Raw genomic sequence first — 18,581 nt, 5'->3', positions numbered from 1 at the left:
CACTCTATTCATATCCATCGATCAGACCATGGCTTTCTCCATATCCTTGACGGGATATTCATCATGCCAGCGTAATGCCAACCAGAGCTTAGATCCCAAAGGTCCCAGAAAGGCGCTTCCAGTGGCTCTCTACTAGTCAATCGCGATGCACGCACCTCACTGGCCAGGAAACAGCGATACGTAGAGAAACAAGGCGAACACGACAACATGGACGCCCAGATGCACAAGCGGGCCACCTAGAGTCTGGTTTCCAGGCGCATCACCAGGGGCGCGCTGCACAATGCGCACCAGGGCGCGGTGGATTGGCCACAGGTGGTAAAAGCCCAGAGCCGCGGCTAGCATCCTCTCCGTGCTGCCGAACCTGTCCTGCAGGAGGACGACCAGGCAGACGAGGTTCGAGGACAACAGCAAGCCGCCATACTGTTTCAGGACCAGCTTGGTCGCTGGTGAGCAGCCGGGTATCTGCTTTTCGGGCCCGAAGATGAAGGACAAGGCGGCGAAAGTCTCGATGACTGCGTGGAGGACGAAGGGCGACTTCGCGGCGAGCATTTTAGCCTTGTGGGAGGGGGTGTTGACGCTGGCCAGGCGTGGTGAATGGATATATGGGCTGCAGTTGAATTAGACTTACGGATGCCGCTGACCCGATATTCTGCCGGCTTCCCTGTCCTGCCTGTCAGATTATAGATATGACAGGCACGTCTACCAATGCTGATACAGAATCACTATTTTGACCGTTCGTTAGCCAGGTACAGGACTACAACAAATTTCGAGTTTAACGAGCCACTGGCTGTGAATCGTCTGTGTGGCGTTTTCCTTCGTACCGGCGTTGTTACCTTAGAGTTTAAGCTTAAGAGCTTGGCATTTTCAGCTTCCTTCAACTTTTGACTTTCACATTCTGCCTTGCCAGCCCAGGTCGCATAGGACACAGCTGCACACATACACTTGCTGGGCAGGTCTGTTCATTATAGCTGGAGAAACACGTTGATGAGTCTTTCAATCAATTAACTCAACTCAAGAGTTCGTTCTTAAAACACCCCAAGATGCATCGCCAAAGCCTAACGTCAAGGCCTGGCAGTGTTGCCGGGTACCGCAACCTTCCGCCATCTCGACAGTGTGTCCCAGACCAAACTAGTGCAGTACAGCTATAAGGCCTGAACAGTCACACCAAGTCTATCAAAGCATGGTCTTCATCCCACACCCTCTCGTTTTATCGGTTATCAAACGCGCGCCAATGCCTTTTCGCTTCCTCGAATGGCCGTTGGGATGCCTGAAGTTAGAAGAGGGTCCCCCAAAGTCTTAGCGGGCGGTGGCTGCATGCAGCTGCGGCTAACTTTCCCGAGTTCGGGAAAGGGTCTGTGTATTCGCTTTTCAGCTGACAGGGGTGTGACACCACGAGGACCCCTTAAAAAGCATGCTACGAGATCTGTGAGAGGCTCGTTGAGGACGCCCACGCGCCAAGAGCATGGAGAGGAAATTGCGGCTTTGATTTGAGTCGTGGTGGTCCCTCCCCGAGGGCAACCCGCTGGCGCCTGTTCGGGCAGTCTTCCTCCTTCAGCATAGAATGGGCCAAAGACATTCTTTCTAGTTTACCGTTTTTCTTCTTCACGGTTTTGCGACTCTCTGGAGAGGGACGCCTTTGCGCCTCAATATGCGTGTTACGATGCAAAAGTTTGTACTGAGGGCACTGTTGTGTCTCGGCCTTGGCGGCCGGCTCTTTGTTGGTGCAGACGTTGTCTATGTGACTGATCTGACCATTTTCACAGAATTGGTAAGTTCTGCTGTTCGACCCCCAAACTCACCTCAGACAATATACCTGCCACAGCAAAGTCATGTATACGCGAGTATAGTGATATCTGCCCGTGCATCTCATCCCGATCGACTTCACCAGAGCAATTGTTGGGCCAAAGAGCAGGCCGCCACACGACCAAGTAATGCTAATGAATACAGGCACCATGTGCTGCTTCAGCAGTATCCTATGCTGTCATGTCCATGACCTATGATGCTTGTCCCGAGGCCGTCACGGAACTGCAGTCGTGTGTCTGCTCCAAGAACCAGAACTCCGCATCGATCAGGACGCGGCTGTCCTCCTCAGTCAGCTACAGTTGCGGAGGGACTGCATCCGATGATCAGGCAAGCGCAACACTTGTCTACGACGCGTATTGCAACCAAGCTTCTGCCGCTTCATTCGCGAAGCCTTCAAGCCCGGTGTCAGAGTATATTACCGACTACCCGGCATGGGCTGATCTTGCACCCTGCGCCCGCAGTGCGCTCTCGTATAATGTCATGTGAGTACCCCGACAAAACAAATCAGTATTGGAAAGGTGGCAGATGCTAATCAATCCTGTAGGAGTATGGTCCGTAGTATATCACTACACCAGCGTATCTGCCGTTATTGACTTTCATTTTCCAGACTTACGATCTATGCCCCGCAGACGCAAGTATGTTGGCAACCTGCGTATGTCAGAAGAACCAGAACTCCTTGAAGGTCAGCCAAGGCATCAACACCTCGGTCAAATATTCATGCTCGTCGCATACGGCGGATTTGTCTTCGGCGCAGGCAGTATACGCGGCGTACTGTGGATTGAACAACGGGACCTCGTCGTTTCCTACTACTTCGAATCCCCCAGGCGACAGTAATTATGCCCTCTCCCCTGTTTCCAGGCGTGGCTAAGTCTCCATTCAGTGACATACTACATCACCGGCCTATCCGAGTACGCCTCTCTAGCTCCCTGCGCACAATCCGCAGTGTCCTATGGTGTTTTCAGCGTATGTTGTCAATCCTTTGTATCCTACGTTGGTTTGTCTAAGTCGTGTCTCTATAGCAAACCTACGACAATTGTCCCGGAGGACCGCAGGCTCTTGCCTCGTGCGCGTGTATCAAGGATCAGATGCCTTCAGTGGTGTCAAGCGTCATCACGTCCAATGTCAAATACTCATGCTCGAGTACGGCCTCGGAGGACATCACTTCGGCCTTGGCGGTCTGGAACTTGTACTGTAGCGCGGCGAAGGGTCTAGTTACACCCGCCGGTGTTACAGAGTCTGGTAAGCATACCCCTTCTTAGACTACTTGCCACCTGTACTCATCATCCCCAGTTCAACAAACTAGCGCGATAGAAACCGCCAGGACCGGAAGCGGCGCCGGAGCTTCTGGCCCCTCGGCTACAGGTACAGCTGGTTCTGGTTCGGGCAGCTCTGGGGGTAGCTCGGGCAGCTCGGGCAGCGCGGGTTCTTCAGGAGGCAGCAAGTCGAACTTGGGTACGATCGTGGGAGCTGTGGTGGGTGTCATCGTCGGACTGCTCCTCATCGCTGGAGTTGCGTTCTTCATCTGGCGGCGTCGACGAGCGGCGAAAGACTGGCAACATACCCCAATCGCACTAGGGAATACCGATACTCACGGAAAGCCTGAGCTGGACAGCACGGCTGTCGCCGCTGTCCCTGCTGCGAGCCCGAGCCCCAGCACGTTGAAGCCAAATGTGCCGACCCGGACCGATAACGTTTCACCTGTATCAACACATGGCACATATCCTCAGTACCCTCAGCAATCCGAACTTCCAGGGCAACATGGATACTCGGCACCAGCGCCACAATCCCCTCAGCAACCCGAGCTTCCTGGCCAGAACGGCTTCTCTGCACCACCAGCTCACTATTACAATCAGTCCGAACTACCAAATCACCAGTCGTACAGTGAGATGCCTTCCCCAGCATCTGAAGCGCATGGTCAGCAGATATACGAAGCACCAGGCCAGAACAGACCCGATATGTACAACGCGAGCCATCAAGGAGCAAGCTGGCAGAGTGGGCCAGTGAGCACCCATTATGAGATGGATGGTGGATGGACTGGTCAGAATCAGCAACCGCAGCGCTAGCACGTGGTAGGACTTTTGGTGATGTGGAACGGTTCCGAGCATCTAATGCTGTTGATATCGCTGTGCTTTCGGTTCATTTTGATTATCTAGCGTTATACAGGCAGCATATAGAGGGGTATTGCTGCTGACCCCGTAAATCAGTAAATAATAGCGACATTGCGCCATGCTCTTTTGTTCTACGCATTGTGGCCAATTACAGAACGACGCTAAACATCATCAAGACAAGAGCGCTCTCAGGTATCACTCAATGATCGGAAGTTTAAATTCAGGCACCCACAACGAGGAGAAAAGGATCGCAAAGGTCATGCTTGAGAGCTCTTCGAAGCGACGACGACAAGTTGTATAGGCCTCACCAATTAACCAAATCATAGACGTTTCCTACCTTGCCTACCTCTAAGGGTACAAGGCCTAAAATCTCGATCAGGAGATGACAAGCGACACTTCAATATTTACAAAGTGTGTTATGGCAACAAGGTTGTTGCAAGCGAAGTGCGAGCTCATGACATCTTCTGTGGACCCCAACTTGGAAACATTCTTTGTATCCGACTTTCACGCCCGCTAGCTGTAGAAGTTCAGCCAAGCCCAGACTCGCTGTTGCTTGAAACCATAACCCTTACTAAACGTTTTAATAACTTTTAGATGGACATCAGGATGTGTTATGGAATCTTATCCTTTATAACTCGGTGATGTTCATTGAAAGAGAGGTGCATCCATCGCACGAGTAGGAATGCATGTTACCGAGGGCCGCGTTCATATTGCTGCAGATTTTTAAGCCCATGTTCAATCCGGCCATGAAGATAAACCATAAGCGTGATTGGAGATTCATGAGTCACTCTCGTTACCGATGATTCGCCAATGAATTCACCTGTAAGTGAGCTAGCTGAACATAGCGAATCAGTGAATGTAGGGGGCTAACTGCCAGCGAGCAACTATTTCAGCGACATCCGCATCGTTTGAATGGTAAACCAACCATCACTCTCAACCTGCTGCGACACGAGAAAATTTCAGTTCAGCAATTCTCAAGCTCTCGAGGTTCGCCTGAAGCATTGCGAGGTAAGCCAATTATCATGACCCTTACTTTTACCGTGTGAACTGTTTGTTCCAGGCCAAACGCTTACCGGCTTCGAACTAGGTTCGAATACACATCACAACTTCCCAACCCAGCACTCTGTTCCGATCAGCCAACCTATCAACATGAGAGTAAGTAATATCCTGAGAAATAAAACGACAAGACCGCTCACCTGCTATATCGTAGGTCTTCGTCGTCGCTCTTCAGGCCATGCTGGCCGCCATTGTCGCCGGCTCTCCTGCCGCCCGCTCAGTCGATTTGGCCGGCAGTGGCGATCGTATTACCAAGATGAGCTTCGAGCAGGTCAAGGCCATGGTCGACGCTAGTGAAGGCGACGATGTTCCTACTCGGACCAAGAACGACTTCCCCGCCACCGCCGTTCTTGCAGCCTTTGGCCCCAAGGACACTTGCATGCTCGACTGCAACAACGATTTCAAGGTGGCCTTCGACTGCTGGTGGAGAAAGAACACACGATGCTGGAGCTGCAACTTGAGCTCTGACGATCAGAGCTGCCTTGACCAGTGTCGCTGCGTTCCGTTCAATTCCGGCGGCAGCAAGGACGTCATCCTCATTGAGGATGCAGCTGCTGTTCTTGCTGATGGCTAGTGATCGACGACGGGTGTGAGAAGACCGACACTGTTTGAGATTCAGTTCGCTAGGTCATTGGTGTGGTGACAGCGATGGCTGCAATTGCTCTGCTGCTTTATGTCCATCTCCAAGTAGACAAGCGACATGAATTGATATTGGGGAATGCCCACATTTCCCGGCTTCTAATACGCAAAATCGAGCGATACTGAACACGTGGGCGCTATTCATCGCTACCGCTTCTGATTAATTGAACATGGTATCTGTGATAGGGTGGCATCCTGAAATTTCCTGATGAGTTAGGCGGAGCTCATAGATTGCATACAGCCACTTTCTTTTCGCCAGCTGGATCAGGCAATGTTATCTTGGTGTTCCCCCCTCCCGCTCCCCCGCGGCCATTTCGACCGGTGTAGTCTTACTATTATACTACTTTCCTTTTATGGAACGGTTTCTTCAGCATAGATTCATTTGGGACACAAGGAAGTAGCCCCAAGTCATCCCTAGGACACAGACCCACTAAGTCAAACGGCGACAGTATTCTGACATCTTCGGCACTAACGCGGCGGGTATCTTGGATTGGCCACGTCTTAATCCTGCCTCTACTTGGCTGTGCCATACTGGAGCAATTTGGTACGTTATCAGGAGGCTGATACCTGGGGGCTGCCTCAATCCTTGCCACTGAGAATGCGGATGAACTGCTGGAACGCTCACCGGAAGCATCCCCGAAACAAATAACCACCTTGTAATTAAGAAATATCATGCTTAGCCATCCCCTTCAGATACACACAGGGCCGGGCCTGCGTTGGTGGAATCCTAAGCTCTTCATTGGTTCGTAACGGAGGATTTTGAACCAGTCATATGCTGACGTAGCGGCCCCCAATGATGTGATCCTACGATTTTTGGGGGCGAAATGTGCCTGGGCCTGTCAAGGCGGGCCGCTGTTTCCCTTTCAACATCCAGTAAGCAATATTGTGTAGCGTAATTTCGATTTCCATGGTCAATTGCGGCCTTGGTGCAGCTGTTCATTGGCCAAACATTTGGAGGTTTCACGTTACACTACATTAGATAAGGCAATGCAGCCACGTGCTCTGTCCAGGTCAAAGGAATATCACAATTTCAGCGCAGTGTCCAATGGGGTGTCATTTTGAAATTATCGCCATCGCTCTCTCGACAGTGGTCATACCGCGGAGCAAAGCCCTAGTTGTATTCAATGATAAACCCTGAAGGTTTGACGCATGGCGTGGTGCACTTATATCAACTGCGTCGTTTGCGTCGTTCCACACAATGCTCTTAGAAAATAGATTTACCTTCCATTAAAGCTAGGTTCCTAGCACCTTCACATTTGGGCAGCGAACCATGTCCCAGCTCGCGTTTTCTTTTTCTTCACATGACAGCACACTTCCTCAGGGGAAAATTCCAGATGAGGAACTCCGAAACCCACCAAACAAGGATCTTTGGTCAAGATGGTGGTATTTTCTTGTTCTGCCTCTAGGACCGACTATTCCCTTAACCGTAATTATAGTCTGTTTTCACAAACAGCAAGCGTGGAAGTGGAAGACATCAGCGTCAGAGGAATACCTCTCATATCAAACCTGCAATGTACAAGACGGTAGCATGGTTGAGCGATGGTTCGCGATGGACCTCGTTTACGGCAACTACGGATTCGCCACAGCCAAGGTAATCGATGTCGCCTGGGATACGCTCATTGCACAAGCGGGCCGAGTCTTTCATGGGTACATTTTTTACCGCCATGTCGCCAAAAAAGTACTCATCTGCTACATGGAATATTCTACCGTCACATACGAGGACTACATCTCTGTGCTCTTTTCACAATCCTGGCCGGGAACACTTAAGTTTTTCTTCGGAACGCTGTTTTGCCGCTATCGGATAAGGGCTTGGTTTCTTCTCATTGGTTTGACTTACATGCTTCTTTACACCTTCTTATTTTCTACAATTTGGAGCGCTGCATCCGGGTATATCAGCCCGGCTGAGCGTGCATATCAGATGCCAGATGGGACTTTCCTCCCCTTGGCCACGCCGCATTTAGCGCTTTGTTGGAAGATCGACAGTGCGCGCCTAGGTCTAGCACCAGGGCATGTGGAGCTCGGACCGGACTTCTCCACGCTACAACCATGGCTCTTCAAGTCATCAGCCAAAGGTTCCTGGTCTGAGCTGGAACTCTTCCAGAAGTATAATTCTGAGGTGCCACAGCCTAAGCCGAATAGTGCTAAGCGGGAAGAGCCTCTTTACCCGTATAAGCCTGGGAAACCAACCTTATCCGCTGACGACGATCGGTTTGCGTTCAGAGGTTGGTATCGGTCAATTTGGGATAACATTGGCCCTGCAGCAATGGGCCTCGACTATCCGGCATCTCTCATGTCGAAGGAGATCTTCAGCTGTCAGTTAGCCAAGTCCCATCTACTGGTTGTTACTAATTCATGTGCTATAGATGCATTTACCAGGAGAATGTTACAGGTAGTCTTTAATTCCACTGGAGTAAACACAACGGGCTCCAATACTGTAATCAACCTTCCCGAGGCCGACACAACCGCAGCAGTCGACCTTATAGATACACGCTTTTATACAAAATATCTTTCGGTCGACGTAGGCCGTGAGGATGAACTTCCAGAGGTTTTGGAGTTCCTCGACTTCAAACACGTGGATTTCGCGACGAATAGTGAAGAAGAGACTCAGCACATGAAATTGTTCAACACATGGCCTATGCTCGCATATTTGAAGCCTTATATTCTCAACGATTCGATGAGTGGTCCGGGGATAGTTCCATACAACTCCACTTTGTCTTTCAACGGAACGGAACATGCGCTAGATGCCCCGTTCCTGGACATTGGGTTCGGATGCTCGCACCCCTACAATTATTTCACAGCATTAGGCAATTGCGTTTGCTACAACGGAGAGCCTCTAACCATTGATTGGTATCAAGATAGCAATATGGCATGTTTGGACTCCCCTAGATATGTCTGGGGGTTCTCGTCATTCATTGTTTTCATTGGCCTTTTGTGTGAGCTCATTTGGATAATCTTCGCAATATGCATACGCGGTTATTGCCAGTGGTGGAGTGTATTGATGAAGTACCCCAGGGTGAAGAGAGCTGGGGTGGTTTGGAACGTTCTAGAACTTGCAGAGGCCTTGAATAGGGACTTAGAAGTAGATAGGGCTTCGCTACGAGAGGATATACTGCGGAAAAGTCTAAAAACTCGAGATAGCATTGGCTACGAAGCAGATGTTGACGCATTTGGAAGGCTGAAGGACTTGCATATCGTCAGCCGGAAGCCAAGCACAGGCATTTTGAGCAAGAGAAAGGACAAAGAGAACATCATGGAGAGCTGCTATGAAGTGCAATGACAACTGATATGCAAACCTTCTACAGAGAAGTCGTTCAATTTACTGTCCCATAGGGCCTGCACTGCTTGAATTGGTCGATTGTGGGACGGAGGGGCATTGATACGTTATTTTATGTGCACAGGATCACCAAATGTGATCTAAAGCACAATTTTTGCGTATCTGGACACCATATGCGATGTCTTCCGCCCATATTTAGAGATGGAACCTGCTACTGCTGAGAATCGTATCCAAACACAGGACGCACACACGATCGGGCTGATATGGCATACATCTTGATGTCTTGGCCAGAAATCTCATGCAACAATCTGTAACATTCAATTTTATTGTACCATTCATTTTCCTTCGCCTTAGCGCACCGGATTTGGCTTTCAGCTCGTAGTCTTGTTGTGCAATGCTCAATATGTTGTGTACTCCACTCACAAGATACCAGGCTGGGAGCCGGCCTAGACATTTTGAATTCCTGAGAACTCACGGTAGTGCATTTGAATTTGTATCAAATTGGATGTCCCATATTTCAGACAAGATCTTTGTGAAGTTTGAGCGAAGTGAACCCCATTCAGTTAGCCAGACCCTGTTGCCCGTTCTCGGTGTTGACCATCCACAAGGTGACTCCTGCTTATTACGTACCAGTGAAGTGGATAAATGGTGGCATACTTTACTTTATTGGATGGAGACGTGCAAAATGCGAAAGCAATCAATTTTCACTCCATTCTCCCATGGAATCCTAAGCCAAGTAGAATCCTCAGGAGCATTGATTTACACCTACAATTCACTGCTCCCATTGTACTGTCGCTCGTTCACTTGCAAACACATTTTGCCTGACAAAGCCTGAGAAATTTTACCTCTTTCCCGTGGCAACCTGTGAGGTCCCAATCAATTCACATGCATAGTGGCTGATCTCAACATCAACAACCGTTTCTCCTTCAGATAATCACACCAATTTCACCAGGATGCCTTACATCAGCGCCGATCAGTTCACTGATCTTGACGTCGACGCTGAGGCTGAGGCCCACCTTGAGAGTGATGAGGTTGCCAAGCATGCGACCCTTTCAGATGAACCCTGTGCAGACGGCGACGAGACTGAAGGTAATTCTACCGCCCTGCTGAGCATCTCTGAACATCTCAGAATAGCGCAGATGACAGCCTACACTGATCATCACATCTGGCTGACCCGGCCTTCTAGCTCAAACGTTCGACGACATGAACATGGCCACACACTTGATTGATGGGAACGAGGACGTCAATGATTTGTCCGATGGCTCGGCGATTCCCTCCCCGAAGTCCAGCAACAACGCAGTGGCGACCGCTATCGCGCCAACCTCATCCCCCGAGCCGACGCCTGTCCCGAAGATAGCGCCCAGAAAGAGAGGCCGACCCCGAAAATACCCTCTTCCCGATGTCGTTGCCAACGTTGCCGAAGTCCCTGGTTCGGTTAGTGCCAGCACTCCTCCCCGCAAAAGAGGCCGCCCGGCCAAGAATCCTGTTGGTGATGCTGCGACGACCGCGTCCCAGGGTAGCGCTGTCACTGATTTCTCCCCCCGAAAGAGAGGACGTCCAGCGAAGAACTCGCCCGCGTCAATCAGTAATCGACTGGTGGCCGCAACCCGACGCGGACGTACTAAGGTTGTCACCGAGAGCCAGCAGTCTCCGCTCGCACCTGCTTCCGATTTTGACCAGTCACCCTCCTTCACTCGTAGCTTTCCAAGCCTTTCCCGAGCCACCACCAGCTCGTTCATACCGGTCAACCCTATGCGTAACACCTCTTCGGCCAAACATGTGGGATTTGCCGACGCCGCGTCCACCGTTTCGCCGGAGGACCGCACGGGTCCTTGTTCCTGCGACTCTGTCAGAGGAATCATTCGAGATGTCTTTTTCAAGAACGCCATCCAGGAGCAGGACGTGTGGGTGCTTCCCCAGCCCGCCGCTCTCGAGATGCACCGATTCTTTGGCTATGGCACACCGGCACCACAGAGCGATCTGATGGTACCTATCGAGAACGTTGAGACGATTCGCCACCTGCTTTTCGAAGCCGAGAACTAAGTGGCAAGGGAGATGGAAAGGAGAGATTATGAGATGTGCGGGCAATGATAAAGACTTGATTCGCGGCACAATATGGCATTGTACTGGTTTGGGTGGACGATATGTCGTGGGCTCCATGGGGTACCCATCACGGCATTTCATGAAGGCATCACTCTTAGCACGTGGATGCTTAGCTTGATCACTGCACGTGGTTAAAAGAGTAAACTAATACGATTCATGACTTCTACATCCCAACGTCTTCATCCCAGCTGCATATGTATCATGATTATATGTAACTCTCCGAAGGTGTAGACACCTTGAAGCGTGATCGCAGAGTGGAGGAAGGTGGAATGTGGTTCAGCCGCTGTGGTACTGACTCGAAGCTCCAATTTTCGGACGCTCACATTCATTGGCTTCACAAACTTTTGGAAAAGCCATGGATTGTCCAAGCATATGTGATTTTGCCAGCTGTCATCGACTCTGCTGCCGTTCCCATTACCGAAATGGTCTTGGCTAGAAGACCTGTTGATGGGATATGATACTACTCATTTCAGAACCCCTGGCGCATGCTCGCCTTCACCCTCTCTAATAGCCCGGAAAATCTTTGAACACCAGGAGATCCATTCTTACTCGCCAAATTATTCATGACCCAGTGGACCCCCTCAACTACAGCATCAGGCCTGTCCCGTATGACATGATGCCCACAGTCGGGGATGTGGAGGTAATGGTGAACCCGTGACAGCCGCAACTGATCCTTCTTGAGCCGCTCGTCTTCCTTGTCTGTCGCGTCGAGCAGCTGCCGCTGGATCGCCAGCCTTGACTTGTCTGCCTCGTCTCTCGCTGTTGCCACCGCCCTTTCGAATTGGACCCATTTCCCTATGAGTGTGTTGGCACGAATGACGCTGACCGGCTTGGTTCCCAGAACCTGCTTCTCGTATTGGCGCCTCTCAATCACAGGATCCAACGGCGTCTCTTGCCCCGTCTCAACGAGCACCATGCCTGCCACATCGGCCGGCCATAGATGCAAGAAATTTCGTGCAAATGTCCCTCCATAAGAATGCGCAACCAGAATGTACGGCGGGGGCAACTTGGCTTCCCTAAGGTATGCGTGCAGCTCGTTTAGAACATCCTGGACTTTCGCGTTCGCTACACTCCGATCAAAGAGGAGAACGCGGAATGAACTACTCAAGCTTTCTGCCAACGGCTCCCAAGCGGCGCAAGAATCGCCAGATCCATGGAAACATATGACGAGTGGGGATGAAATTTCGCGATTTCCAAGAACTTTGACATTGGCGACAGAGCTTGCAGTCATGTTGAAATGGGCGTTGATCACCAAGTTGTCTAGGCTACCACGGCGAGGTTTTTGAGGCCAGACGTCAGCGCTAATCTTAGCGGCAAGGTCAGCAGCCACTGTGCCACTAAGAATCTGGTCCATGCATGCAGTTCACTTACCCTTCCATTCCACTTGATCAAGCTATCCAAGAGATACGACCAACACCTGCGTTTTGTATACCCAAAAATCGATTGTTTTCAATGTGGCGATATCGACTTCCTAGGGTGGACAGGATAAGAGTTTCGCCCCATGGTAGCACCTTTAAGTGGGATCTGTATCGGCTCACTATTTAGGCGGCGCACGGTTGTACTATGTTCTCATAACCAATTATAGTAGAATTAGACTGGACTAGACTATAGCGCCTAGAACAACAAGTCTCGGGGGTCTGAGCTGCAAACCTGGCGCTCATTACAGGTAGTTGAATTCCACGCCTGCTGAAGCTCATCGGCAGTCAACTCTCTTGCTGCAGCCATGAGCGTGTCGAGCGTGGCGGTTCGCTGTTCCCAGCCGCCGCCAGGTATGTAGGGAACTGCCTTCACTGGCTTCACATCCGGATACTCAAATGGCGTGGGGGCGTTGCGGTGAGCTAGACCCAGGCCGTACTGTGCCTCTGGCGGATAGAAAGGAGTTTCGTTTGGCGCGTATTGGTATTGAACACACTCGGCAATATTGACTTCAGGGATGGTAGCGAAGAAATCGTCGTATGCTGGGTCCAGTGCATCTCCCAGACTGGACACTGCGTGGCAGCTCCGGGCCGTATTCGGCTTCGGCGGCTGGATCACGTTCCAGGGGTTGCGGCAAGTTTCGGTCTCGCAGGATTTCATGACCATCAAAAGGGCATTGAGACGCGACTTGACGCGCTGTATGGCTGGGTCGGTCGAGTTTGCAAGATTGGTGAGCTCGTAGGGGTCATTCTTGGAGTCGTACAGCTCCGTATCTCCCGTGCACCAACGTGAGTAGACCCACCCGTAGTGCTCGCTCACAATGCGCATGGTCTTGTACGTGTTATTCCTGTATAACCCGGGTGCGCCATCTCCGCCACCAGTCCACGTGGGAAGCTCGCTGAAAGCTCGCCCCCAGAACTCGACATTAATGGCCTCCTTGGACTTACCGATCGCACTGTCATGCGGATTCTGCCAGGCCTGAAGCATACTAGTACCGTCAAGGAATACGGGGCGCTTCTCGTTGGCCAACCCGGCGATATCAAGGAATGTCGGGGCAAAGTCGGTCACGGTGCTAGGGAGGTGCGAAACAGCCCCCTGCTTGACGCCAGGACCACGAACCACCAGCGGGATGTTTGCGTCCTCAATATATGGCGAGCATTTGCCGACATCTCGGTGGGTTCCCAAATGATAGCCCTGATCAGTGGAAAAGATAATATAGGTGTTGTCTAGCTCGCCATGTTTTTCCAGTGTGGCAACGACGTCGCTAATTATATCGTCAACGCCGAGCATAGTTTCAGCGCGTCGCTGGTAAAGTAATTCAACCTCCTCAATCTGTTTGGAATTAAGACGGGGCAGTGCAGACCACCAACTAGGCCTGTCTTGGTGCTGCTCGTCGGGTGGGTTGAAGTTGGGTCGATACGGTAACGACAGGTTGGCAAATTTGCCTGAATACCGGGATGGAGGTGTTGGGGGGTCCGTCGCGTTCTCAACATGCGGTGCCGATGGGGCAATCATCAGGAAGAATGGATCATGATCCTTCTCCGACATCAGGTGCTGCAGTCTTGCGAGCGATTTTATGCGAAGTACGTCTAGCTGTTGCCAACCCTCATAGTACAAGGGCTTGGCACCATTTTGAGACATGACAATGCTATTGTGTACATTGATGTAGGGATCAAGCTGATTTATTGGTCAATTGGACGCCTCGAATTGTAAGGAACATGACGACTTGCCAGAATGTCAATATGGTTCCATCCCTTGGGGGCCGGCGAATAGTTCAAAAGCGAGTTACCATTGTAAAGTTTTCCAATATCTGCAGTGATTTGCACATTTAATGGCTGAATCCTTCATGCACTCCCGGAGCCTAGAAATACTCACATTCTGCTTGGTAGCCGGCCTGAACAAGCCAATGCGGAAGATAATCGTCATCTTCGCCAGACGCAACAAATTTCGGGTAGCCCCCCCTAGCGGTGCGACTTAGCTACAAGACGATTCTGAAGGAGGGATACAACACTACTCACGCAGGTGCAGCAATTTGCGTGTTGTTGGTGTTATGAGCCGCCTGACCACGCATCAAGGATACACGGCTGGGACAGCAGACAGCGATGGTAGCGTAATGTTGGGTGAACAAAGTGCCTTTCTTTACCAGATGTTCCTGCAACGATGGCATATAATCCAATGAGTTGTGGTGATAGTCTTGATCGTCAGTGAAAATAAATACGATATTGGGCATGCGAGCTGCCGCGCTGGTCCCTACCAATTGGGTAACGGCAAGCAGACTGCCCAAGACTGTGGCGTTCAGGGACCTCATGATTCCTATATTGATGACGCGCTTTGGGGTAAAGAGCGAATTGTGTATGCGATAACCATCAGGTTTGGTGAATCTGTCAACCCAATGACAAGAATAAACAGCAATTGAAAAGGTCAATCGACATGAATGACGTGCTGGGAACTGGACATACTACTTACTACTTGCAGGCTAGCGAGCCCCCATTTCGGATTGCGCAATACCTATTTTGCCCCACTCCGATCGAAGGAGGAGGGGCAGAGGGGAAATGCTTCGGATCCTACACAAACAGGGATTATAGCCTTGAAGTCGCCTAAAAAAGTACAACCAAAACCCACTTCCGTTTTTGAACCTGAGCTCTTGGCAATGTGACCTGAGCTATTACTCACAGACATGAGCTGTGGCTGAAGCTCCCTGAGCTCGAACCCGACTACTCCTGAGAAGCCGGGTTTGACTGAGGTAATCCTGAGCGGTGCAGGACTGGGACATGATTGATTTGCGACTAATTATGCTGAGACCAATAGCTATGGCCCGCAGATCATTTAGTCCTGGACAAAAATCACCGTTCGTTGCCACTGACTATATGACATGGCCAGCACTTTACTAAGAAGACCACCGCCAACCCTTATGCCCATGGACAAGTTTCTCCTCATACTCCTTTCATTCGAAGACTTGGAGTAACCTGGGTATGAGGCTGCTAGCAGATTTCAGTATCTGTGGATATCAGAAGAACTTAGAAGCAGAGCTTACTGCTTGTTGCCACAACTATACACTCCTTAATGATAGCTGCACAATCTTGCGCGCGAAATTATATTCAAGCGTAAAAGATGCCCTAAGAGAACCTGATCTCCTAAAAAAAAATGCCGATTATATCTAATGGCTTGCCAGCGTGAATCTTATGCCTACTGAAGCTCATTCTCGCCGAATGAGCGTTCATTTTCTATTGTTGTTCCGTCCTCGTTACATAGGACGTACATGCGTGGTGATGGGAAGCAGTAGCTAGAGGTAGCCGGCTCCGGTGATGGTTGGTTATTTCAATTCGCAGGCCCGCCCGAATTGGCATACCAGTAAGCATATCACGCGGTTCCCAGGCTCTTTCATGCCGGGGTGTCAGTCATAGTCCATTACTTGCCCGGCATTGGTTTTGACGAGGCGCCTGCGTTATAGTCGCAGGTTAGAAATAGCCCCGGTGGCCTTTGTGTTGTCTTGAATACCTCCAAGATGGAGGGCCTGAGACTCCACCCTCCGCGTCGACATGGCGACTTCGAGAGGGGGGCACGAGGTCTAGAGAATGTGGGTCGAAGGAGATATCCTGAACCGCGGTTGGTATTATGCCCCGTGCACAAGTAGAAGCAGACACAAGGCCCTACATATGCGCGCGAATGATTGTAGATACAACCGAGCAATCTTGCGTGCAGTTATGTCAATACATCTTGATGGTTGAACCAGTACATTCGCTCTGGTGATGGCCCGAAGTTAAACTACGGACCTAAATGATCTCTTCACTCTTGTGATTGTAGGTGGCCCCAGCCAAGCCGACCTATACAATGTAATAAATCAGTGTCGATTATTAAATCAACTAGGTGTTCAGGCCATATTACTTGACAATCATCTGCATCATTGCAGGAGACGGAGAGCTGCTGCTACGCTACGATCCCACCGTCTGATATTTGGAATTAGCATACAATTTTTTTTTAAGAGAGAGAGAATTACTTACGTTGATTCGATGCGAAGAAGAGGGTGAAAACTTAATGCCACTCTCTGTACGGCCTCGTCAATCTGGCAAAGGCGGTGGCCGTTACCATTCACCAACAGGACCCTAACCCCACCGGTGTGCATGACCCCGGTCATATTGGCAGGGCAGCGCGCGGCAAGACTCCGGCGCTAGGGTGAACAGGACTACTTCCACGTAGAATAGCGCATCGGGGAACGTCACGTCGGAGGTCTGTCTTACCCGGCTTTAGAAACTGGTTCCACCCTATGATGGTGGCCCTGACCCCTTTGTTGGTCCTTTACGTCGTAGTATTGTTGGGTCTGGATCATACCTTGGATTCTGCTTTGCCTTTTACATATCCGTTGGGCTGCAACCACCAAACCAGGTGTTGGTTTGATTTCGATTCATTTGCATCGCCTGCCCCCTGAGCCACGGATTGAGAATCTCAGTCGGGTAGCATTTGCGTCTACCCTAGCAGAACCAACCGTCGAGGAGTTGATAATCAATTCCATCATGAAGTGGCACTGCGCAGCTCAGGCATGTCGCCGACCCGCTTTGTGGTCGCTTCTCGGGCAGTGTGAGCAATGCTACCGACATTTCTGCGGAGAGCATGCCGTCTCAACTTCACACACGTGCCTGACGACAGAGGTTCGTATAGAAAGAATAAATGATTGAGCCAGGTCGAGATAAAGCTGATACGACCCCTAACTCTCTCGTATGATAGGAAATCCACACGATCTATGTGTCTGGCGACCAGTCTAAGCTTCGAGAGCTTAACGTATCCCGACGAACGGCAGGCGAAAAGATGATCTTTGCCCTGATCGACAGCATTGACAGCGATGCCCTTCGCGAGCGTGCCGGAACTCTACGTGGCGGAATGAAATGCACTGTCAGTCTCCCATCAGCCAATCAGGCGTACTTCAATATGGACGTCGTTGGGGGACGCAACTACCATGGCTCAATTGTGTTTGAAGATGGAAAAGCCTGGTTAGCACGATTCCGGCTGCCTAACCACAACGCACCTCCGGTGGAGGAGAGAAACTTTGATCGGCGCAGCGAATTCGCCACATATCGCTTTCTGGCCGAAGCTGATATCCCGGTCCCACGCGTTTACGACTGTGCCGATGATGGTGATCCATCCAACACTGTTGGCGCTGGATATATTCTGGTTGAAAAACTTGCGGGGAAGCCTCTGGCTTGGCACGAAGCGGACCAAGCACAGCGGGACAAGTTCATGCGTCAGTTGGCCGGCATTTATGCCCAGCTGGAGAAGCACCCTCTCGGAGCGCTTGGACGCCTGCAACCATCGTCGTCGTTGACAGGCCAGCCGGAAGTCGGCCCGGCATTCTTCGACTACGACTCGGTCGGGCGCTTGGTGCCATTTGGCCCATTCGATGACATGAGCGACTACTACAAGGCCTTGATTCAGCACAAAATCGGGCTCATCAGGACGGGGGAGATTGCCCCTTCTGCACCCCGCGACCAATACCTTATTTATCGGAGTCTCCTTGACTGTCTCCCCCGAAACGAGCAAGGTCCTTTCTTCTTGCGCCACGTTGACTCTAGAGACGCTAATTTCCTGGTTGATCTTGACTATAACATCACTGGCATCATAGACTTGGAGCTAGCCATTGCCACGGCCAAAGGCGCGGCTTTCCAGTCGCCTCTATTGCTGTACGATTTGGGAGAGCTGTACGATAAGGGTCTCTCCACACCAAGCGAGGGGGAAGAGCGCTTTGCTAGGATCCTTCAGGAAGAGAACGAGTCGTACCAGCTTTCTGCGTTGGTTGCGCAGAAGCTGCACTTCAGAGTCGACCAAGTGATAGAGACGAATCCCGAGGATCGGGAACACTTTATTAGAGTTTTCGGCGGATGGTGGAAGGCCGCCACGGGGGAACAAGTATTCGATTGGGATATGTGGTATAGGGAGGCGCTGGAAAAGTATGGCGATGGAGGCTTTACACCTTTAGCTGTATAATGTCGCATTCTAAGGTCGTTTTCAAAATTAGATTACGATGATGTATTAAAGTCAATGATATTTTATCCCTCTTATTACGCGACTGTAATTATTCCTTAATCGGAGTTGTAATAAAGTTATATTATAATAAGCCGGTAGCGATTACTATCATTATCATTGCTATCCTCTTTTGTTATTTTCTCATTTATGAAGGCCCGCTTAGACCT

At 50.7% G+C, this 18,581-nt stretch overlaps 7 protein-coding genes across 7 annotated transcripts; 5 read left to right on the top strand and 2 right to left on the bottom strand.

The window, feature by feature from the left end:
• Positions 1-156: 156 nt before the first annotated feature.
• JN550_009023 (uncharacterized protein) lies at positions 157-549 on the bottom strand (the record flags this gene model as incomplete). The annotated part of the gene is made up of 1 exon (XM_049321050.1): positions 157-549. One exon carries the CDS (start codon positions 547-549, stop codon positions 157-159), a length of 393 nt encoding a protein of 130 aa, XP_049169139.1.
• A 1,099-nt stretch (positions 550-1,648) lies between these two features.
• Positions 1,649-3,866, top strand: JN550_009022 (uncharacterized protein; the record flags this gene model as incomplete). Its single annotated transcript, XM_049321048.1, has 7 exons — positions 1,649-1,768; positions 1,948-2,285; positions 2,348-2,354; positions 2,411-2,633; positions 2,684-2,766; positions 2,823-3,042; positions 3,094-3,866. 7 exons carry the CDS (start codon positions 1,649-1,651, stop codon positions 3,864-3,866), a joined length of 1,764 nt encoding a protein of 587 aa, XP_049169138.1.
• Positions 3,867-5,060: 1,194 nt separating this feature from the next.
• JN550_009021 (uncharacterized protein) lies at positions 5,061-5,541 on the top strand (the record flags this gene model as incomplete). The annotated part of the gene is made up of 2 exons (XM_049321047.1): positions 5,061-5,066; positions 5,122-5,541. The coding sequence occupies 2 exons, from the start codon at positions 5,061-5,063 to the stop codon at positions 5,539-5,541; spliced, it is 426 nt and encodes a 141-aa protein (XP_049169137.1).
• A 1,614-nt stretch (positions 5,542-7,155) lies between these two features.
• Positions 7,156-8,883, top strand: JN550_009020 (uncharacterized protein; the record flags this gene model as incomplete). The annotated part of the gene is made up of 2 exons (XM_049321046.1): positions 7,156-7,918; positions 7,970-8,883. 2 exons carry the CDS (start codon positions 7,156-7,158, stop codon positions 8,881-8,883), a joined length of 1,677 nt encoding a protein of 558 aa, XP_049169136.1.
• Positions 8,884-9,833: 950 nt separating this feature from the next.
• On the top strand, positions 9,834-10,923 carry JN550_009019 (uncharacterized protein; the record flags this gene model as incomplete). The annotated part of the gene is made up of 2 exons (XM_049321045.1): positions 9,834-9,969; positions 10,067-10,923. 2 exons carry the CDS (start codon positions 9,834-9,836, stop codon positions 10,921-10,923), a joined length of 993 nt encoding a protein of 330 aa, XP_049169135.1.
• A 529-nt stretch (positions 10,924-11,452) lies between these two features.
• Positions 11,453-14,707, bottom strand: JN550_009018 (uncharacterized protein; the record flags this gene model as incomplete). The annotated part of the gene is made up of 5 exons (XM_049321044.1): positions 11,453-12,312; positions 12,648-14,076; positions 14,118-14,209; positions 14,275-14,360; positions 14,418-14,707. The coding sequence occupies 5 exons, from the start codon at positions 14,705-14,707 to the stop codon at positions 11,453-11,455; spliced, it is 2,757 nt and encodes a 918-aa protein (XP_049169134.1).
• Positions 14,708-16,910: 2,203 nt separating this feature from the next.
• Positions 16,911-18,375, top strand: JN550_009017 (uncharacterized protein; the record flags this gene model as incomplete). The annotated part of the gene is made up of 2 exons (XM_049321043.1): positions 16,911-17,045; positions 17,122-18,375. 2 exons carry the CDS (start codon positions 16,911-16,913, stop codon positions 18,373-18,375), a joined length of 1,389 nt encoding a protein of 462 aa, XP_049169133.1.
• Positions 18,376-18,581: the final 206 nt, after the last annotated feature.

The sequence above is a fragment of the Neoarthrinium moseri genome (assembly GCF_022829205.1).
Source record: "Neoarthrinium moseri strain CBS 164.80 chromosome Unknown scaffold39_Wmoseri_CBS_16480, whole genome shotgun sequence".
Lineage (NCBI taxonomy): Eukaryota > Fungi > Ascomycota > Sordariomycetes > Amphisphaeriales > Apiosporaceae > Neoarthrinium > Neoarthrinium moseri.
Note: the sequence above shows the minus strand (reverse complement) of the source record. Positions and strands in the feature narration are given on the sequence as shown.